The sequence below is a fragment of the Chiroxiphia lanceolata genome, chromosome 11, assembly GCF_009829145.1.
Source record: "Chiroxiphia lanceolata isolate bChiLan1 chromosome 11, bChiLan1.pri, whole genome shotgun sequence".
In the NCBI taxonomy this organism is placed as follows: Eukaryota; Metazoa; Chordata; class Aves; order Passeriformes; family Pipridae; genus Chiroxiphia; species Chiroxiphia lanceolata.
This window is the reverse complement of record NC_045647.1, coordinates 11369053-11391097: the sequence shown is the minus strand read 5'-3', so window position 1 is coordinate 11391097 and position 22045 is coordinate 11369053. Positions and strand designations below refer to the sequence as shown.

Below are 22045 nucleotides of genomic sequence, written 5' to 3'. Positions count from 1 at the left end.
TGTTTAGCCGTGACCTCCCCGTGCTGGGCGACCAACAATGTCATTTCATTCCCGGGCTCATTCCTCCCTGAACGCATGGCCCTTGTCAGCTTTGCTGCGGAGGAGGAGGAATCGAACATGCTGGAGCAGCTTTTAACACTCATTTAGAAACACCAAACAAACAGCCACTGCTTGCCAGCCACCCCGGTGGAGCTTGATTTAAGGGGAAGACCCAACCTGATGCCGGCTGCAGCTGCCAGAACGAGCTCCTATCCCATACTTGGGCAGGGGCTGAAGAGGGTTTGGGCAAACAGTGGTTCCCCGTAGCCCCGGAGGGTTTTGTTGCTGTGTAAATGGTAAGCTGTAGTTGCCTTGGCGAGAGTCAGGGCCCAGGCACCAGGCCCAGCTCTGCTGTCCTGGAACATGTCCTGTGGGATGCCTTGTGTGCAGGGGGACTGGCTGCCCCCGTTCAAGTTTGTGTGTGCTGAAGGTGATGAGCCCAGTGTGAATCCAGAGGGCAGAGGTTAATCCTAGCAGTGATGGCTGCAGTGGGTCTGTGCAGAAACAGCCCCTGGCTCCACGTGGTCCATCAGGGCTGGTACGTGGACTGTGTCTGCTGCTGCATGTTTCCCACCCCCAGCTCATCCACCTTTCCTCCGCGGAGGTGATGTCCAGGAGTGAGCCCTGCACGAGTAGTATTGTATGTATGGCCAGTCTTCGCGAACGAAGATTTGGGAAGGGTCTTTACCCTTCGAGCCTGCGCAGTGGATTTTTTAGGTGAGACACAGTGTGCGCTGAGCTGAGCCCACCCTTTAATCCTGAGGTTCATCTGCCGGGGCCGAGCAAGCTTGGACGGTGGCAGTGAGGTCCTCAGCACGAGTAGTAGGAGGAGGCAAAAGAGGAGGAGGCTCCAGCTGGCTCAGGCCCCAAGGTTGCAGCTGCCCAGATTAACCAGGAATGCAAAGAGCTTGCACGTGCTTGGTTGTGGCCTGAGCCTGTCCAGGAGCTGGGCTTGGTGCAGGCAGAGGTGCCTTCTGGTGCTAGAGGGGCTCTTGGCCAGCGCTGCAGGAGCATGAGCAGGGGAGGGCATCACATGCAACAGTCTCTTTCCCTGGGCTGAGATGTGCTTTCTTCCTGGACTGACCCAGGCCACATTCCTCTCTCCCTGTCCTGCTACCTGCAGCTGCTTTTTGCCCTGCTCTGTTTTGGTGTCACTGGGGTCCAGCCCCATCCCCAGTCCCACTCGAGGCGTGCAGCCCTGCCATTCATCCCAGTTAGCGCTGCAGGTGGGCACTGGACCTTGGGGCCAGTGATGGCTGATGTAAAACTGCCTGTAACTGCCTGGTTGGAGGCAGCAATGGGCCCACACCTCTGTTCATCTGTCATCCTGCCACCGTCTGTCAGGCCACACCTGTCTGCTTTATTGGGCATCATCCTGGTAAATGAGGCGCAGCGCTGGAGTCTCCTCCCTTCCCAGACAGCCGGTCTTAGCACAGGGTTTACTGGCAAAGAGAAACCCTTTTCCCCACTGCCTGCCATTTCCCCCCTGCAGGAACCTGGTCGAGATGCTTTCTCCTTTGAGGTCATCTTGGACGTGGGAACCTCATCCCTGGCTACCTGGGACCTGGCAAAAAGCCAGGCACACCCAGGTGCTTCCTTGCCGGCTCAGCTGGAGCCATGGCTGATGCTGCCCTGTCTCATTCCCATCCCTGTCCTTGTCACCTGCGAGACAGCTCTGTCTGCAATGGGGTGTCCAAATCCCAGCCCTCTGCTTAGACACATCTGGTATCTGCTGGCTTGTTCCTGGGGGGATTTGTGGATGCAGCTGTTACTGGGGAGGTATTTCCTGCTCTGTGGGCAGCTTGCAGACACACTGGCATTTATCATCACCCATCTGCTCCTTGCTGCTCGTAGGGGAGTAACACACATTCTGTGGCTACCTGGACTGCAGCCTACCTGAGTGAGGTGTCCCTGGGGCTCTTCACCCCTGTGACAGTCCATACTCTCTCCTAGTTATTCCCTGAAACTGGCCCCAGGCAAGGAGGGACCCGTCTGACCATCACTGGCGAGAATCTGGGCCTGAAGTTTGAAGATGTTCGCTGGGGCGTTCGAGTGGGCAAAGTGATGTGCGTCCCCATTGAGAGCGAGTACATCAGCGCCGAGCAGTAAGTGCCTGGTGAGGGGCGGGGGTGCTCCAGATCACCTTGTTAGGTCAGGGACAGGGGTGCTGCTGCTAAATGCTGCAAAAGACCTGGAGCTGACTGGACTGAACTGGGAGAAAAGTACCTGCTGGTTGTGGTTGCTCTGGGAGGAGCCCAGAGACTTTGGGGAAGCTCCCTCCATGGCTGGAAGTGCCAACTGCCACCACCTTGATTTCTCATGAATCTGCTGGCACTTGAAACCTTTGCTTGGCACAGGGAGCGTTTTGGTGCCAGGACACTGAGAGCTTCTTCCCCTCATCCTTTAGGATTGTGTGTGAAATCGGAGATGCCAGCTCGAGCAAGGTGCATGAGGCACGGGTGGAAGTGTGCATCCGTGACTGCCTGCCCAACTACCGGGCCACATCCCCCAAGAGCTTCACCTTTGTGGTAAGCCCTGTGCCAGGGGACAGGTCTGGCACCCCAGGGGGGAGGTGATGGCGGGTGGTTTTGGGTGGTTTTCTGTGTGAGTTGGAAAATCATTTTCCTAGGGGGCAGGTGGGGCTGCTCTGGTCAGGCATTGAGTCATGCTGGTTGAATTTCTCTGTCTGCCACTGCTCTGCCTCCCCACTGTCCTGCTGGCACCGCCAGCCCTTAGTACTGTGCCCAGCCCACAGGTCCCTCTTGTCTGTGGTCCTGTCACCCAGTCGAGGCTGCTTCGGGATGCGGGTTTCAGTTCCCAGCCTGTCTGACTTCAGGGATGCTCTTTTCCTTTGACAGACACCCACTTTCTCCCGTGTGGTCCCAGCCCGGGGTCCTCTCTCTGGCGGCACCTGGATCGCCATCGAAGGCAGCCACCTCAATGCTGGCAGCAATGTCTCTGTGACCATCGGGGGACGGCCCTGTGCTTTTTCAGGGTGAGATGCACAGAGGATGGTGGAGGATGGGCTTACAGGCACCTTCGAAGGCAGCAAGACCCCCTGGCAGAGCAGCAGCCAGAAGCCTGTGCTGGGAAGCCAGGAGGGATCCAAGGAGCCGAACCCCCTGGGTGGCCAAAGGTGTCTTCTCTTGAAACCTCTGTGTGTCAGAGGCTGCAGGAAGAGCCCTAAGAACAGGGATTTTTCTCTAAAAGCACAAAGCCCTGAGGCATGAAGTGGATAATTTTTAGATTAGGGATGATAATGGAGCGGCTCTTTAAATATTTTCCTGTGGTAATTACTGGTTATCAGCCCTAATCGCTGCTGTTTGCAGCAGCCGCACGATGGGAATGCTCAGGAGCTGCTCAGCCTTTCTCGGTTGCCTTTTGTTTCATTTCTTGGGGTTTTTTTTTTCACTTTTCCTCCTTTCTTTCTTCACCCCCCAGCTGTTTCAGAAGGGGAGAGGGGCTGGGGCAGGGGGCTCCCAGGCAGCACTGGCCCCCTGGCTACCCTCGCCTCCCTCCTGCCCAGGCACTGACAGCTTGTGTGTTTTTGCTCCAGGAGAAGCGCCCGTGAGATCCGGTGCAGGACCCCTCCTGGGCACACCCCCGGTGGCTCTCCCATCCTCATCAACATCAACCGGGCAGAGCTGAGCAACCCGGAGGTGAAGTACAACTACACAGAGGACCCCACCATCCAAAAGATTGATCCCGAATGGAGCATCAACAGGTGAGTCGTGAGGAGCTTGAGAGATGCATAGGGGACTGTTTTCCACACGGATTCCCTGATCCTAATGGGTACATCTCCGTGCTGCAGTGATAACTGGCAGGCTGCACTCCAAAGACATGGTGAGAGGAGTGTGAGCAATGGCTTGGCACCAGGGCCCTGCTAACTCCTGGCCTGCAGTGCTGAGCCTGGCAGGGGGCAAGAGCAGACAGTGCTTTGGATCTGCTTAATTTCAGCTTGACATTTGGTAGTGGCAAATAAAATTAAAATATTTCCCACTGGGGGATTTTTTGAAATGTTTACATATTTTTCTAAAAGGTTTGAATTGGCTGGAGAGGAGGCAAAGGAATCCATTAAGAGCTAGTGCCAAGGGAAGCCTTCCCTAGGCTGTTGATGAGGAGCAAGCTCCCCAGGGGCATGGTCGAGCTCTCTGGGACCACAGGGCTTTTAACACCAAGCCATTGAGAAAAACTGGCAGGGTCCAGCCTGTCCTGTCACCCACTGCATGTGTGATGGAGAAAGGGATGGCAGAGAGGAACTCAACCTCCTTGGGATGCCTTCCCATTGTGGATGCTTAGTTGCCTTTAGCTTGGGAGCTGTCTTCAGATCTCAAACCTGGACACAGAGTGGGATATTAGTGTTAATTATCAAGTTTTATGTCTCTGTTTGGCCTCTGGGTCAGCCTAGATGATTTGGCAGTGGTGTGTGCCAGATCCTGCCAGCCATGGTGACGTGTGGGTGGGATAAGAAATTCCTTGGACATTGTGGTTTGTCCAGGCTGGAGCAGATGGGCATCTGGCTGGAGAGAATGGGTGCTTTCTTCCTAGAACTGGGGACCCAGTGTCAGCTGCCTTTACTAACCCATGGTCTCCATGTCTCTAGTGGTGGGACGTTGCTGACCGTGACTGGCACCAACCTGGCCACCATCAAAGAGCCCAGGATCCGGGCCAAGTACTGCAGCTCTGAAAGGGAGAACGTAAGTGGTGCTTGCTGGGGCTGAGGGCAGTGCACAAGGAGGAGGGATACCATCCCTGTGCAATGCAGGGCAGAAAGTGAATCCCTTGCCCATGAGGTGTGATGGTGGGGAAAGGCTGAGGTCCAGGGGCTGCTGCCCAGAGAGGGGCACTGATCTCTCTGCAAAGCCTCCAGTCAGGTGCTGTCAGGAGAGGGTTAGATCTGAGTGTTCAAAGCTGACAGGAGGTTTGTGGGATATCTGCAGGATATTGACAGAAAGAGCCTGTCCCCAGTGACGTCTTGCCTGCTATCCCTTGCACATCCATTGTAGGCAGGAGTCTGTCTCTGCCCTAGGGTGGGATGTGATGCCCATTGATAGAACAGAACAGGAGATTCCAAATCTAAACCCTGTGTCCAGAGATGTTGCTTTCAGGAGATCCTTGTGGGGTTTGATCCTGACCTCTCTGTTGGGAGCTGGGTGTGACCTTGGTCTGTGCCTCCTGCAGAACTGCACGGTCTACAATGACACCACCATGGTGTGCTACGCACCCTCCATTGACAACCCTGTGCGGAGCCCTCCGGAGCTTGGCGACCGCCCGGATGAGATCGGCTTTGTCATGGATAATGTCCAGGCCCTACTGATCATCAACACCACCAATTTTGTCTACTACCCAGACCCTGTCTTTGAGCCACTCAGCCCCACAGGGATGCTGGAGCTGAAGCCCAGCTCTCCCCTCATCCTCAAGGTAAGGCAGTCTGCACCTGGGGGCAGAGGAAGGGGTATGTCCCTCCTTGGAGATGGCGTTTTGTCTCTCCTGGGGCTAATTCTCACCCTGTGAGAGCATGCATTTGCTTTATGTTGAGGTTTTTTTAAACATTCCTCTTTGCATGAGAACTGACAATGTCATTCCTTGTTCCCTCAAAGGGCAGGAACCTGCTCCCGCCGGCTGCTGGTAACTCCCGCCTCAACTACACGGTGCTGATTGGAGACACTCCCTGCACCCTGACTGTCTCCGAGACCCAGCTCCTCTGCGAGTCCCCCAACCTCACTGGCCAGCACAAAGTCACGGTAAGTGCTGACACCAGTGCCTTTGCTCCTTGGGTCCAGCGTGTCACAGAGGTTCAGTCTTTATCCTGGCACTGGCCCTGCTGTGTGTTTGTCCTTGGATAAGGACTGGACAGTCTGTGCACGTGCAGGAGCATCTTCAGGAGCCATCTTTCTGCTCCCTGTGCATCCCTTTTTCTGATTACGTGTTTGGTAGGACAAAATACTTTGTCCCCTCCCCAGCACGCTCAGCTGGGTGTTCTTGTGTCCTGGTTGGCCCTGCCAACAACGTGCCTTCCCTGCTGGGTGCAAGGCAGGGGTGTTCCCACCTCTTCCCCCCAGTGCTGGCACATGCTGTAGGGCCGGCTGCTTTGTTTGTGGGGTTGTAGCACAGCAGTGTTCATGCTCCAGGACTCTGCCTTGTTGAAAGGGACCCAGCACGGTCCCCACCAGGCTCCCCATCCATGGGGGAACTTGCTTTACATCCCATCTGTTGCTGTAATGTTGTCTGAATGAGACATCAAACTCTCTGCCTGCTCTGTGTGCGCTGGCAGCGTGTGTCCTGCATGCCATTAAAGCACATTGCACTGCTCCAGACCAGCCCCTGCCATCCCTTCATTTTGCCACATCCTTCGTGCCATGGGCTGGGAGTCATGCTCCATTTTCCAGCATGGTGGGCACCAGCAGGGAGGGCTGCCCTGGGTGCATATCCCCTGACACCAGGTCCATTTTTTTCCCCCACCATGGTGCAGATCAAGGCTGGAGGGTTCGAGTTCTCCCCGGGGACACTGCAGATCTACTCGGACAGCCTGCTCACCCTGCCCGCCATCATCGGGATCGGCGGCGGGGGCGGGCTGCTCCTCCTCATCATCATCATCGTCCTCATCGCCTACAAGCGCAAGTCCCGGGATGCTGACCGGACCCTGAAACGCCTCCAGCTGCAGATGGACAACCTGGAGTCTCGGGTGGCCCTGGAGTGCAAAGAGGGTGAGGGATCCCTGTGCCATCAGTGTGGGGGTCTTCTAGGGTTTCTTACTGCTCCAAGGCTCAGTGTGCTCCCAGTCTTCCCCTGCTGCCTTCCGGAGAGGGAATGGGAATGGGCAAAGCTGCTTTGTCAGTGGAAGCGAACTCATTTTGAGTGGGATTTGGGGATTTTTCCAGTTAAGATATTCTTCTCCATTTCTCCAAAGGGATAAAAGACAGCAAGGAGGGTACTGAAGGCTTCCTGTGAGTGGGCAGTCAGTCTCTCATTATGTGACAGAGGGATGCTGTGAAATTGGACAGAATTCCTTGTATGATCCTGCTGATAAAACCTAATTGCCCATTATCCCCCTGAGCTGGCTCCAGAGGCCCTGACCCTGACAGCCACAGCCACAACCAGCGCTGCGAATGGAGCAGGCACCGAAAACAAGATAGTAAAAAGGGGAAAAAAGACAACCCCTTTGCTCCCCCAAATCCCCATCCCTCCGCATGCCTGTGGATGGCACTGGTGACAGGGAGAGGGGAGGGAGCTGGTGGAGGGGATGGTGTCTTGTCTTCCACAGCTGGCAGATAAAAGGATCTGCTTTTAATTAAAAGGCACAATCTCTTCCCTGCCTTTTCTCTTTTCTAGTCCCGCTAGTTACAGATAAGATAGCACGCCTTTCAATCTGACGGTTTGTTTTTTCTCATCAGGCTGACGAGCCTGCAGTCCTCTGCCTGGCTTTCAGCTCCCTTTAAAGTGCTGTTAATTTGATTTTTCTGAGGGTTTTCTCCCCACCACAACCCCCTTCCCTGGTGCATCTCCAAGACTCCTCTCCTGTCAGCTTTTCCCTGTAGGTGCAATTAAAGGTTCAGGACCCCCCTGGATCATGTTCCCCTGGGAGTCACAGCTGACTCTGCTCAGATTGGGAGGTGCTGGGGTGGGTGTGTTCAAGTTCTTCTCTCAAGTCGTATTTAGGTCAAAAAGAAATGAGGACATTCTTGTGGTTTAGCCTAACGTTTTCCCCCAGAAGCTCTGGTTTTGTTCAAGTCTTGCTGTTCCCTGCTGCCCCCAGCATCCCTGGGAGGCTGCAAGTGCTAAGCAGGGGGGATTTGAGCCCCCTGGGACCTGGCAATTCTGTTCCCAAATCTGCCACTTGATTTATTCTGGGAATGTCATCCCTACACTCTGCAGCTCAGTTTCTCCATCTGTGAGACAGGGACAGCAATCACAGCCTGCCAGGAGGAGGGATGCTGAGCATATTCACGCCTTGAGGGGGTCCACCCATGGGGTGCTGGGGGTGCAGCGGTGGGCTGAGTGCCAGTGCTGTGTGCTGGGTCTCCAAGATGTGTTGTTTAATTCTGCTTTTCCCACCCCAGCCTTTGCTGAGCTGCAGACTGACATCAACGAGCTCACTAACGACCTGGACGGGGCTGGCATCCCCTTTCTGGATTACCGTACCTACGCCATGCGGGTTCTCTTCCCGGGGATAGAAGACCACCCTGTGCTGAAGGAGATGGAGGTGTGGGTCTGTCTGTCTGTCTCTGTAGTGTTTCACACTGGGGATGGGCCACTGCATGAGTCCCTGTGCCCCTAGCACAGGGCTGGAGAGATGCTTTGGTTGGATGCTGGCCCGGTGTGGTGCAGCAAAGAGCATCTCGCCACGTGGCAGCCAACACGGATGTGGACTGGCTGCCAAATGGTTACTGTGCTCTCTGACATTAATATCAATATTTATATTAATATCATTGCTGCTGTCATTTTCTACAGCACTTGCTTTATTCAATTGGGTTTGTTTGATGCCTGACCGGTCACTCGTTTTTAGCAGGCTTGTCTGACATCGCCTGCTTGCTTGGCTCCATTTCCCCATGCAGAACCCATCCTTGGCATCCTTCCCCTGCTCCCCAAACCAGCTCCTTCTCCTCTCCCATCCTCCCCACCTCTGTATAATTTAGTGCATGCAATTGCACAGCAATTGGCTTCTCATGTGCTGGGCTGCTGAGGCCGCTCTTGATTAGAGAAAGGAGGGGGGTGACCTCCGTTTCCCCTCACTGCTGACCCAGCACAGTAATTAATGTCGACGTGGGCTTCACAATGTATTTAGGAGAAGTAATTGGCCCTGGTGCAAGATGCACGGTCACTAATTACAACACAACAAGCTCTTACCAACTCCAAGTGCACGTGCTGGCGTTGTACGCCAGCATGGCTACAGCACGGGCCCTGGCCCTCTGCCTGCTCTCTTTCCCTGGTCCCTAATCCCAGCTCTGGAGCATGGTGGGGACCCCGTTTCCATGGATTTCCCCTTGCAGCTCAGGTTTCCGGATGCTCAGAGCCTAAGCAGGCGTGATCGAGGGCCTCCCTGGGGCACAGCCCTTCCTGTCTGTGCAGATGCCTGGTTCTCCTCTCACCTCTGCTCTTGCTCCATAAGATTTTCCCTAAAGAGGAAGGGTGGAAAGGGTATCAAAAAGGGTATCAGAGGATGAATTTTGCGTTGGCTGTGACAGGCTGGGTGGGAGTTTGTCCACTTCCAGCTCCTAATTCAAAACATCCTGCTTGAGAGAGCCTGCTAGCTCAGCCTGGCCTGGAAAGCAAGGGGTTAAAGTTGCAAAGGAGAAAAAAACAATCCCCAAAAGAGATTAAATAAAGCAACTACAGTTGTGTAAGCTTCATATAATTTAATCAGGTTTGCTTTTATTTGTCTCTTTACTCAGAGTGTAACATTAGCTATTGCAAGTGACGGGAAGGAAACAGTGCTTGCTCATGCACACACTAATCTGCAGTGAGCACAGGGTTGTCGGTACCAGCTCCCTTCCTCTGCAGGGTTTGGGGGGAAGATTGTTGCTTTGTGAGAATTTAAGTCTGATTAAATATTTAATTCAGTATTGTTCATTTATTTCTGCTGATGATCAGCAAGTTAAACACTGGGGCTTAGGGAGGCGATGGGGCAGGGGTCTCAGACATTGCTGTGCTGCTCTTGATGAAGTTTTCATGTCCTCTCGTGGGATGGTCACTGTTGGGCAGGACCTGTTTCCTGTCTTATTGAAATCCTGCTGCTTTACAGCCTATGGTCTACTTTGACTGATCTTGACTGCAAAAGCACCAGCAATGCACAGGGGTGAGAATCCAGCATAACTCCTGCTGCCCCAGTTTCACTGGTGGGTGTGGTAGGTCTGCGGTGCAGCCAGTGCACTCCAACCAGCTCTGGGGTCTTACCATGCTGAGGAATCAACTGGCATCTCTGTGTCCCCACAGGGAGCAGCTCATGCTGCTTAATGTCAGGCATCTGCTGAGTTACCAGTATCATTGCATCGAGGTCCCTGTGTGTCTGGAGGGAGGGACTCCAGGAAAATATAACTTAAAGTATTTCCATTCCTAGCAGGACATCATTCTCAGGCCTGCATTAGGAGAAATTGAGCCATATGGTGCCCACTAGAGGAGTCCCAAGGACAGGGGCAGAGAGGGTTTGTCACTCCCCATTGCTCTTCTGGGGTGCTCTAAGGCAGGTGTCCCCTCTCACCTGGGTAGTGAGGGTGACAGTCCCACCTGGACACCCATATCAGAGAGTTGACAAGGATGTGGTGGAAAACAGTTTTTGTCCAGTGGAAAAGAGTATTTTGAAGAGCGAAATTACAACTGTGAGGGATTTCACTGAACTGAAAAGTGCCAATCCAAAGTTTTGACTGAAGTGAAATGATTTGATGTGTCAAAACCCTGTTCTTCATTTTGAGTTGGTGTTTTGAAATGAAAAGTGTTGTTTTCTCTCCAAATACCTACATGAAATGAAATTTTACACTTATTCTCCCATTCAGGAAGACAAGATTGGGGAATAGTTTTAACCACAGCAAGGCTTTTGTTCAGAGGAAATCTCTTCTAACAGGAAAGCAGAGTGTTGTAGAAATGTTCATTTCCGGTAAGGAGTGTGATCAGGGCTGACCAGACCTGGGCTGCCGATGGCAGCATGGAGATGAAAGCATCTCAGCCCAATCCCTGTTGGGTCCTACTTGGTCAAGGATGGCCAGAAATACACCTTCAAACGTCTCATGAGAAAAGGGACTGTTTCAGGCTGTGCCTGGAGTGGGACATGGCCAGGTTTCTGCTGTTTGCTTCCCTGTCTGAAATCTATCTCCCCCAAACCAGGCGGGTTTGCTGCTGGCAGAGCTCAGGGTTGTGGCTTTATTTGCTTTCTGTGCAATACCCCAAGTGCATGTTGCAGTGACTTGGATGGGAATTGAGCTGCTTGTTAGCTGAAATTGAAAATTATAATTTGTGTGTGTGCTTGGGAGAGAAAGAGTGTGTATGGGAGGCAAGTGCATTTATGTGCCTGCACACAAGTGGGAGAGAGTCTTTGTATGGAAGAGTGTGTATATATAGACATCTCTATACAGCGATGCCCTGAGACTGTTAACCTGGTGCTGGGGTGTTACAAACTAGATAACACTCTGGAGGGACCTGAGACTGATCACCAAAGAGGAAGCTTGACAGTATGGAGGGAGGAAATCCAGCTGCTTCTTGACCCTTTTTCATCATTTCTTCTTGTGGGATGAGGGTGAATCCAGGGTATTGTTCAGCCCAGTCACCTGTTTGTCACCCTCCTGGTCATGCCTGTCTCTCAGCTTTGCTCTATCCTTTCAGGTCCAGGCAAATGTGGAGAAGTCCTTGACCCTCTTTGGTCAACTCCTGAACAAGAAGCACTTCTTGTTGACCTTCATCCGCACTCTGGAGGCTCAGCGGAGCTTCTCCATGCGGGACCGCGGCAATGTGGCCTCCCTCATCATGACAGCGCTGCAGGGCGAGATGGAATATGCCACAGGTGTGCTGAAGCAGCTCCTCTCTGACCTTATCGAGAAGAACCTGGAGAGTAAGAACCACCCCAAGCTGCTCTTGCGGAGGTGAGTAACCAGCCAAGAGTTTGGAGCTGTGGGACAGTGCCCAGGCTCTTCTGAGTCTGGTGACACGAGCTGGGTGTCCTTTGGGCATGCCGTCAGTGATGGCTTTGGTGTTGGCTGTGGCAATGTGAGCACTGGGTATGTGGTCAAGCATTTCCTTGCCTGTTTGCGTGCAAGTGTGAGAGGGATGTGGGACCACCTGGCCGCAGCCAAGTCAGAACACCCATGGGATGTTCTCACTCTAGTTTGGCCCATGTGGGCTTATGTTGCCTGGGAAGGAGTGACCAAGGTACTCGGTAGCTGCCAGCTGCACAGGCTGGTGCAGGGAGGGTACACGCTGGTTTCAGGCACTGTGGCATGTAAGGATACCCCCGTCTGCCTTCCCTTCTCCAGGTGACCAGATGGTCCTCCACACCTCTCGGCATGTGGAGTGTCTCTTGCCTTGCCTGGCAGCTGCATGGGTGCCTCTGTGGGCTGGCAGCAGGCAGGAGTTCTCCTTTCTCTGCTGTCTCCTCGGGGCTTGTCCACCTTGCCAGTCACATGGGGGTTTTCCCGGGAAAGCCAAGTGGATTTTTGGAAGCTAGGAGTCTCAATGGGGCTGGTGGGAGTGTGAGCAGGAGGCAGCCTGCCAAGCCCTGCTGAGAGTCTGCCTGGCCCATCAATATTTAACGATAGCTCTGAGCTCTCCTTCATCACAGGCTGATGAATATTGAAAGATACACCAAGTCCTGAACAAAAACTATTAATAAGCTCTACTGGTTCAGCTCGAGGCCCTCTGTGCCATCTTCTCCCTTCACACACCATGCTGTGCCTCCCCATCTCTACCTCCTCCAGCCCAGTGCCACCAGCCTCCAGCAGAGATGCAGGGATGGCTGAGTGGCACAGGGCTGGCATGTCACCAGGAAGGCTCAAGGAAACCAGAGCATCTTCCAAACATCAGCTGATGTTCGTGGCATGGCCAGACTGGACAAAGCCTGTGAGGTTTTGTGTGCTTGACCATGGGGAAACATCTGGAGAAGACCCAGGTGTGAGCTGGTCCCAGTTACATCCGTGTTGCTGGTCTTTTAGGCACACTGCTTTCTTACTCTCTCTGCTTCATTTATCATGTTACAAGGGTGCCCTTAATGTTTCAAAGCATCTCATTAGCAGAGTGTCAGAGGGGTGTGTGGTGCAGACCTATGGCTTACTGGGAGTCAGGTGGGTCTTGGAGGAGCCAACCGGTGTTCCCCATCCCTGTTCCCTGAGTGCATCCTTAGGCTCTTCCCTTCTGATTGTCCCTCCACAACACCAGGTTTCACTGAAATATTAAACGCATTTCCAGCTCCTGAAGTAAATCAATAAAATATAAATAAAAGGCAGTATGAGGAGACCAGCATAGCAGCGGCTGATCTGTAGCAGTAGAACAGGGGCAGAGCCCAGCCTGCACCAGCATAGTGAGAGCTGGCAGCCCAAAGACTGTTGGTCCCAAGCCCCAGCACTCGAGGGCCCATTGCAGTTAGGACAGGGATGAGGCCCCCTGGCCGGTGCCTTGCTTGTGCCTCCCTGAGTGATATTTAACAGAGCCACTGTTCTTCCTGAAGCCATGGCGTGGAGTAAGCGGTGCCAAGGGCTGGGCTTCTCTATCCAGTTGATTAGCCCTGCTGTTGGGTGTGAGAGTGTGCTTACCGCCCAAGGCAACTGGATTAACATTGATCTAACTGGGGAGAGCTGTTATTTATTTTGTTGTTGGATAATCCCCCCCTTGCTGTGGCATCTGGCTCTATTGCGGATAAAGACAAACATCCGCCAGAGCTCGAGTGGTGGCACTTCAGATGAGCATTACAGGCTTGTCAGCAAAGGACCCGGTCCAGGGCTGGGGAGCATGTCTGCTGAATTGCTTCAGTCCACACCTCTCTTGGTTTTCTCCCCATGTCCCTTTCCTTCTCCTTTTTTTTGTTCCCCATGATGGATTAATCTTTCCTGTTGGGGGCAGGAAGTCTTCCCTTCCCTGGAGGCTTGGGTAATACTGTCCCCAAATGATTTAAGGAAGGCTGTGCTGTTCCAGGGGCAGGGGGGGCAAAAAGGGCTAAACCCCATTAGCACAAGAGAAAACCTTAGAAGGGGCCATATGACCCTGAGTCAGCTTGAATAAACCCTGGGAAAGTGGATTTCCTAGCCCAGCCATCTGCTCCTGGCCCATCTGTTGGGCATGGCATTGCCGTGGGGCAGTGCATGGCATTGGGCAGTGGGACTCCTTCTGGTGGCTCTGACATTTGCGTTTCTTCTGGGTTTTGTTTCTTGAGTCAACCCGTTTGTATTTGTTTCCCTGGTGCAAGAGGAATGCAGCCATGTCCCTGAGGTTATTAGTATTGCCCGTGCTTTCAGGGGCGTCTGCGTTTGCAAGTGGCTGATCTGATGATTAATGCGTGGATAAGCTGAAGAAGCCTAACCAGAAAGGGTCGAGGGACTGGCTGGCATTTTTACTTTAAAAGGAGTGAAAGCCAAAGCCATGATAAAAATAATAGATGTGTTAAGGGGAATTTTAATCTTGAGGCAGAGAGATAAGGTGTTGTGCAGAGACAGGCATGTTAAGCTCCACCTGTAGGGCTGCACAGTTCACCTGGCTCCGGTGTCACCCTCAGCTCCCTCCATGCCAGGCTGTCCCTCTGTCTGCTGGTGTGTCACATCCTGGCTGCAGTACCAGCACCCTGAGGGACCCACATCCTATTTGGACCCACCATGTTTCATGCCCATCCTGCAGGATCTCCCTCTTGTGCAGTCCCAAACAGACACAGGTCCCCCTGGACCTTCCCTGCATTGCTGCTCTAGAGCACAATGGCATCTGGATTGGAACCATGCTTTAGGAAGCTAGGGGCAATATATAGGTTTTCTTAAGGCAGTTTTGGCTGTTTCCTTCAACTGTCTCCGAAAGCTGAGAGACACGGCTCCATTTTTAAATTCCTTTTGGAGCAGGTGGTTGCAGCACTGTATACCTGCAAACTCCTACATCACTACCCACTCCCAGGTAAAGGCTAAATCTCAAGCCTGGCACAGTGTCTGTGTTCAAAAGGTACATGGAAAACAGGTTAAGCTTCCAACCACTGCTCTTACTCCTTCCTTCTTTAATCCCCTTGTTTATGGCTGAATTAGTACTAGGGATAAGTTTTACTAAAAACGTATTGGGGTCAAAGACTCCAGTGGTGGCTTTAACCAAGGCCTTGTACAGTGGTCTGGTGGTGGTTATTATCCTCTTGCTCTACTGTGGGCCCCCAGCTTTGAAGCTTTAGAGATCAAGGGCTACTACAGGGGTCACGGGGAAGTCCCTTGTCACCTGTAGTGGTGGCCTGCATCAGGGCAATGGCAGTGTTGAGTGCATTGCAGGAGCAGAAGGCAGCAGCAGCTCCCAGATGGGGAGAGGGGCTTCCAGCTAGATCAAGCACATGGTTTTGTGGGAGGAGGTGCTCCTGTCATGGGAATGTGGTCAGGATCTGGCTTTGCCTTGCAACCTCAGCTCTTCCTTCAGGGTTTACTTTAACTGGGGAGCTTGAGGTAGGTTTGGTGACATTGTACCTGGCTCAGGTGTGTCATACAGTCCTCCTGTGGAGGGAGCTGCCTGGTTCCAATGGGACATGATAGAAGAAACAAAGTTCATTGAAATAGAAGGTACCAGGGAAAACAGAAAGCTGTTCATCCCCTGAGTGAAACTCCCCATGGGATAAGGTTGAGCTCAACTTTCTCCAGTTCTCCAAATATACTGGAGACCAATTGCTTCTCCCTCTTTGGGGGCTGCTGTGGCTCAGCCCTGTGGATGGGCAGGCTTTCCACTAGAGCTTGTGCTGTCTGCTTGTGCCCCCTACTTTGAGGATCCTGCCTTTCCACGTGAGACTTTTTAAAGCCAAAAATAATTTAGCCACAGTTTAAGGGTGAAGTGGCAACGGGTGAGATCAGAGACCTTTAATATTCTCTGCTGATGGTTTTGCTCTCTACCTTCCCTACAGAACAGAATCAGTGGCAGAGAAGATGCTGACGAATTGGTTCACGTTTCTGCTGTATAAGTTTCTGAAGGTGAGTTTGGGAAGGGATGGCAACCCTGTGTGGAGAGGGAGGTGGTTTCTGCCTTGCCAGGACAGGCAGCATGCTACCCAAAGCCTGGACTATCACGCTCCTGAGCGTTGCCACTCCCTCCTGGAGCAGAGATTGCTTCCCAGACCTCCATTCCCATTCTGGTTTTCTGAGATGTGATTAGTAATTCTGGGTCTCCTTTTTGGGAAATAGCTGAGTTTGAGAAATGAAATCCATATTGGGATTGCTTAATGCATAGTGGATTTGAGATCTTAACAATGGTGCCCCGAGGAAAGATAAATATGAAGCAACTCAGCTGAGTCTCGGAGTGGTCCCCATTCCTCTCTCCTTGCCTCTGCTTGTGTAACTCAGGCAGAAAAAGCCCTGGGAGCTGGTCCTTCTGTAGGCATGACTGTGATTGGAGGCTATTTCTGCCTGTTTGAGTTGTAGTTTGGTGAGTTGCACTCTTCATGTAACACTGCTGCTGCTTCTTCATCTCTCCAACACTGAGGTTCCATGGTAGGGGAACTGTTTCCTGCAGGCATCTCTACTACTGCTGCTTCCCCTTCCAAAGGTGCCTCATTGGGGATGAATGCCCGAGGGACCTATTGACAGCCAGGGACACAGCTCTCCACTGTGTTAGCTTGAATTCACCTTTTTCCCAGTTTCATCAGGGTAGCAGAAGAAGATATCAAAGTGTAAGCTCTGCTTTTAGCGCTTGTTCATCTACCCGTATTGAGAACATTTATTCCAACAGCACCAGTGCTTCCACCTGCTGGACCTGCACCAGTGGCCATGTAGGTTACACAGAAGCAGCTCCAGGCCATGCACCCCTGCCTCAGTCCTGCTGCCGCTTTGGGATGGCTCCGTCAGGGTGAACGGCACCTGCAGTCCTGATGCTGGTCTGTCAGTCAGCAGAGCTGTTTCTTGGGATCCTGCCTGGTGTCAGCGCAGCGAGGCTGGGCGGCATGCAGCCGTTTTTGTGGGATTTCATCCCTCATTAAGATAAAGAGAGTTTGAACCACTTCCAGCCAAGAGATGAGAGCGAGCAGTAGTATGAGCAGAACTCAAGTGATCGTCAACGAGAGGTGATTTATAATATCACTTACATGCACTTGGCATTTTGCCTCTGTAGAGGGATAGCCTGTATCTATAAAAATCTTGCTAGCGTGCAGTGGAGATCGCTTGCCAGAGGTGGGAGAGGAGAGAAGCTGTGCTGGTCGTGGGGAGATGTCAAACCTCCTTCCACCCCTTTGTGCCAGGGCTTTGCCCAGCAGGGCCCCTGCAGCAGCAGTGCCCAGTGGGATTGGATAGGGCACCGGCAGATGGCTCTTTGGGGTCTGTGGACTTGGTGGGACAGGCAGGAGGAGTAGCTCTCCTTGTGGATAAACTCCCTCAAGGCTCCCTGAAGTGGGCAGGGTTGTGCTTTGGCCAAGCAAAGTGTGGTGCATAGCCTATGAAGGCCAACAGCAGCGTCTGGGGACGTTGCATTCGCATGTGTGACCTGACTCCCTTGGCCTGTCCTGACTGGGCTGAGCCCTGTGGGCAGGTGACAGGGGTATGCTCACCTTGTTCAGAAACTGCTTTGGATCAGATCATGTAGCACCACTGTCCTGCATCTGTCCTTGTATAGCCCTGTTCCCTTTCAGAGAGGCTTCTGGGTGCATCACCAGTGCAGGTTGAGGATTAGGAGCAGCAAGTGAGAGATGTGGGGATGATACCAGAGCAGTGCTTTTTATAAAGTCCTTGGCTACACCATGACTTTGGCATGGGAAAATGCCTCCAGTCTCTGAGTGGTAGCAGCAGGAGAGACATCTGATCTAGATGCACCATTACAGAAGAAACATACACAGAAGACCTGAATAAACTTGCTGGCTGTGAAATTTGTTGTGCTGGGATTCCTCTCCCCGGGAAGTGGTTGAAACTCCATTGCTTGAGTCACTTGAGTTAGACTGGAAGAGGCTTGAGAATGTGCTCGTGGCCTCTCCTGGGTCAGAGGAGACCCACGGGGCGATTTCTGCCTGTGTCCTGGCAGTGAGGATCACACGTGGCATCAAAAGCAGAAGCCTGTGGAGTAGATGGAGAGTATCACAGCAGACAGTTTGCCAGCAGGGAAACTGCCCCAAACTGCAGTAATTGTGCGTGTAAATGAGGCAGACGGCCGCGTGCCCAGCTGCCACATTGGCTCTCAGCAAACCTCCCGGAGCAGGGCCGGGCATTCGACATCACATGGCTGAGATATGCTGGGGTGAGGGACAGGGACAGGACACCCCCCCCATGCCCAGGGCCAGCAGCTTAGGGAGCCAGTGAGGGCTGGCAGTTTCAGGAGGACCCTGTAGAAGCATTTATCAGACTCTTAATGAGACACCTCAGGGAAAGGGAGACGGATAAATTGAGACAAGTGCTGAAAAATGCACAATATTAGGTGCCTGATGAGCTAGATCTAGTCAGTAAGACAGTTTGGGAGTTAGCTGGCTTGCCTCAGCCTGCTCCCAACATACCAACACAGGCATGCATGGGATGTCTGCAGCTACCCTCCTCCAGCCCTGCTCTCAGAGAGAGCCCTCCCAAAGCCCTCCCCAGTCAGACCCGCAGCAGTGAGCAAACTGCATAAGGGCTGGCAGTGTGAGTAGAGCCACATTTAGGGGGCAGGCTCCCTTCCGTCGACATGAGGGGCCACCTGGCCCCATCTCAGTGTTCCCCTGCTGTATTTCACCTGAAGGAGTTCATCTTGGGTCAACTGCCCGGCACTGGTTTCTTTGGTCCCTGTTCATTTTGTTGGTCTCTGTCAGGGATGATCCCTAAACCACTCTCATCTGTAGTGTCACAGCACACTGTGACCCACAGAGCGTCTTGGCCCTGATCTTCAAGAGCTGGTGGGGCCAGTGAGGCTGGGAGTGAGGTGCTGCATTTTGAGGGTAGGACCCACACTCAGAACAGGAGAGTCAGCTGAGTTGCAATATGGAGGGTGCTCAGAGTCAGGGGCACAGGGCAGAGGGGCTGTTTTGGTTGACATTAAGGTGTCTGACAGATCAGAAGGAGACCAGAATCCCAGGGCACACAGGAGCCTGCAAAAGCTTGCATGATGCTGGAGGAGTGGCGTACCCATCAAATGAACTGCTGATGCCTCCATCCTTCCAGGGAGGCTGTAGGGCTAGCTCTAATCCATGCATCCAAAAAAGAGATTTATTTCCTGTCAGCCCAGCTGGCGTTCGAAGAGCAGAGGAGGTGATGCTGTGATGTCTGGAGAGCAACTGGGATGCCAGTGTGGGAAGGACTGAGCCCACCTGTCTTGGTGTGGATCCCCAGAGATGGATGCAGAGCTGCAGTTGGTGGGACAGCACCCATGCCTTGCTAGAGGGGGGAAGGCTGTTCACTGAGATGGGAGCAGCCGTGCCAGATGAAAGCAGGAGTCCTGCTCCAGGCTGTCCTCCATCCACACCACTTCCACAGACTTGGAAGTTTCACAATGAGTTTTTACAAGCAACCAAAAGAAGCAACTCAGGTCTTCTGGAGGGGTAGGCCCGGGGTGCCGTGGGACCCGTGTGGGCTCACCACTTTGTGGCCAGCCTTGCCTCGTCGGGCAGCCAGTGATGCGCAGCCAAGCACCCACTTGGGTCTCTCACTTTTCCAGGCTGACTTAATGAAGCCAAGTTTGCAAATGAAACATAATTTCAAAGACAGGCGTGTTGTCGGAAGGTCTGGGGATGATGTATGCCTGTTCCTGCTCGTTAGCAGCTGTCTCTTTAATTACCGCAGATGCTAACGAGATGCTAACAGCATATGGTGACAGGGAGAGCAGCCGCACTTTGCACTGAAGTACAATTTATTTGTGAGGCGGAGGGAGGGAGGGGCGAGGGCTGGTGGGGTAAAATCTGCTGGGACTTCTCCCCATCCCCTCCACTTCCATCATACCTTTTATTCTCCCTTAGGGCTAATTCCTGTACCTGGAAGGGCTCACTGGGATGCAGCTCAGGGGAAATGTTTGGGCCCTGGGTGATAAAGAGGTGTCCACTCCCAGTCCCCCTATACCAACACATTGCTTCAGGCTGGTTGGTGCCTCCAACCTTGGCATGTCCTTTCCTGTTCCTGAATCCAGCGTCTCTGGGGGAAAGTGTCTGGTCCAGTTTCCCATTCCCTTCCTTGCAGATTAATGCTGATGTGCCTCTATCTGGTGGCTAAAGCTAGCTCTGACTACAGGGGCTTGCAGTGAGGGGATGTAGGTGGCAAATGATTTAACTACAGGAGACCTCATTGCCTGGTCCCCTCCATCGCTGGGAGTCTCAGGGTAGGGTTGTCAATGGGTTACTCCCTTGCTTTTCCTTCCCAGTGTATTTGGCTGCCTGTACCCAGCTGTCATTTGAAGAAACCTTCTTTGACCTCTCATGTGAGACAGAGCTCCTGGCAGATGTCAGAACTGCATCGTGCTACCTGGGCAAGAGCCCCCAGGCTGTCCCATGCAGCATACCCTTTCCAGTCCTCAGGTGCTTCTCTTGGCTGGAGCAGGTCAACAGACAGGCTGTATCTCATACACAGAGTACCCAGACCTCTTCACAAGCCCTGAATTTTACCTTTTTAGCTCATCTTTGGCCTGTAGAAGGAGAAGAGTTCACAGAGGAGTGTCTGGAAACTCTGGGAAAGTGAGCCTAGGCGTTGATAGACAAAGTAGCACCTTTAGTGGACTTGGAAGGAGAGAATGAGTTCCCTCCACAGGATGAATTTTACTGTGGGCCCCCTTTCCTGTAGTCTTGAGCTGGAGTCTCTTTGTAAAGCCACATATGAGGTTTGATGTTGCCGGGCCACAGCAGGCTCCTGATACGGTGATGGTTCTTGAAAGGCAAAGTTGGTGCCTGGCACCTTCTCACTCCTCTCTCTCCCTCTCCTTCATCCCCTGTCCTGCAGGAGTGTGCTGGGGAACCACTCTTCATGCTCTACTGTGCCATCAAGCAGCAGATGGAGAAGGGACCCATTGATGCCATCACAGGAGAGGCTCGCTACTCCCTCAGTGAGGACAAGCTTATCCGGCAGCAGATTGACTACAAAATGCTGGTTAGTGCAACCAAAAGCCTCACTGTTACTGGTGCTTGCCAGGATTGCCAGGTCCAGCTATTTAACAAGATCTTGAAGGCACCCAAAGTACTTTTCAGAGAGTGGTTTGTCCCTTGTTCTTTCTGGCATCCCTGGGGGGCTTCTTGTTCTGTCTGAGTGGTGCCCATCTCTACCAGGGTCAGAAACAGGGCCTTTGCTTGGCAAGGTTTGCTCTTGCCATGGGCCTGAGAAAGTCAAACATGAACTGGATCCTGCTCCATATCTTTCCAAGCAAACCCCATGGCTGTGACAGATATGGGTGAGAGATGCTGTTGAGCATGTGCTGCTTGGAGCAGTCCATGGCTCATGTTGGGTGGGGATCAAAGCTAGAGCCTTGAGAATAATGCCAGAGATGGAGAGGATTCTCCTCCTTATGAGCCCTCTCCTCAGCCCAGCTACATGATAAGCCAGGCCCTTCCCCTGGCTGAGCCTGCAGCTGGTTCTTCACTGGGGTGGGTAGGGAGGGGAGTGGAGTGTGCCTGGGCATTGCTCAGTCTGGACAGGTTTTGGTGCATTGAGATGAGGTTTGCTGACCCAGCATTCCTCCACTGACACGGTGCTCTCTTTCTGGGAATAGCTGGAGATTTGAGGGTGGCAGGGAGAGGTGGGGAAAGGAGAAAGGGAGAGCAGGAATGTGCCACGTGGCTGCAGCTCCACAGCAGCACAGGCGGTGAGAAGACATGACCTTTAGACAGCTCTAACCTCGTGTCCTTGGACCTGCCTTTACAACCAGTGCATCACAGCCACTCACTCGAGCCTTTCTGACCTCCCCTCCTGTGCAGACCCTCAACTGTGTGAATCCTGAGAACGAGAACGCCCCGGAGATCCCTGTCAAGGTGCTGAACTGTGACACCATCACACAGGTGAAGGAGAAGCTGCTGGATGCTGTCTACAAGGGTGTGCCCTATTCCCAGCGACCCAAAGCTGGAGACATGGACCTGGGTAAGAGAGAAGCCAAGCCACTGCCTTGTGGGGAACAGGGATGTGACTAAGAGCAGAAGCGCCACAAAAACTATTCAAGGCAGGAAAATCTGTGTCTCCTACAAGAGCATATTTGTGCTTGTTCAGTCCACTTTTGCTGTGCTGGTGGCACTGACTGTGTGTGTGGAGCCCTGGTATGAGAGTGTGGGTCCTGCCAGTAGAGGGAATGGGGAGAGGAGCCTCCTTGGCTCTGACTGTGGTCTGGATTGCAGGCTTGAGGTGTCTGAAGCCCAAGGAGGCCAGCAATAGTTGAAAACAGTGTCAATAATCTTGTTCCTAACGGAGGGACAGGACAATGGAGAAAAGCAAAGGAAACAGTCACCAGGCTC

At 52.9% G+C, this 22045-nt stretch overlaps 1 protein-coding gene across 4 annotated transcripts in view; it reads left to right on the top strand.

The window, feature by feature from the left end:
* Positions 1-22045, top strand: part of PLXNA1 (plexin A1) — a 119915-nt gene that overhangs the window by 82287 nt on the left and 15583 nt on the right. For 3 of the 4 annotated variants that reach the window (XM_032698818.1, XM_032698819.1, XM_032698820.1), the window contains exons 13-25: positions 1993-2144; positions 2447-2567; positions 2898-3034; positions 3596-3763; positions 4643-4736; positions 5221-5460; positions 5640-5783; positions 6512-6746; positions 8100-8242; positions 11353-11609; positions 15584-15650; positions 20550-20696; positions 21518-21677. In XM_032698818.1, the coding sequence (XP_032554709.1) occupies positions 1993-2144; positions 2447-2567; positions 2898-3034; positions 3596-3763; positions 4643-4736; positions 5221-5460; positions 5640-5783; positions 6512-6746; positions 8100-8242; positions 11353-11609; positions 15584-15650; positions 20550-20696; positions 21518-21677 (2065 nt within the window). The remainder of the gene's footprint in view (positions 1-1992; positions 2145-2446; positions 2568-2897; positions 3035-3595; positions 3764-4642; positions 4737-5220; positions 5461-5639; positions 5784-6511; positions 6747-8099; positions 8243-11352; positions 11610-15583; positions 15651-20549; positions 20697-21517; positions 21678-22045) is intronic. The other variant, XM_032698821.1, reaches the window with a different exon arrangement.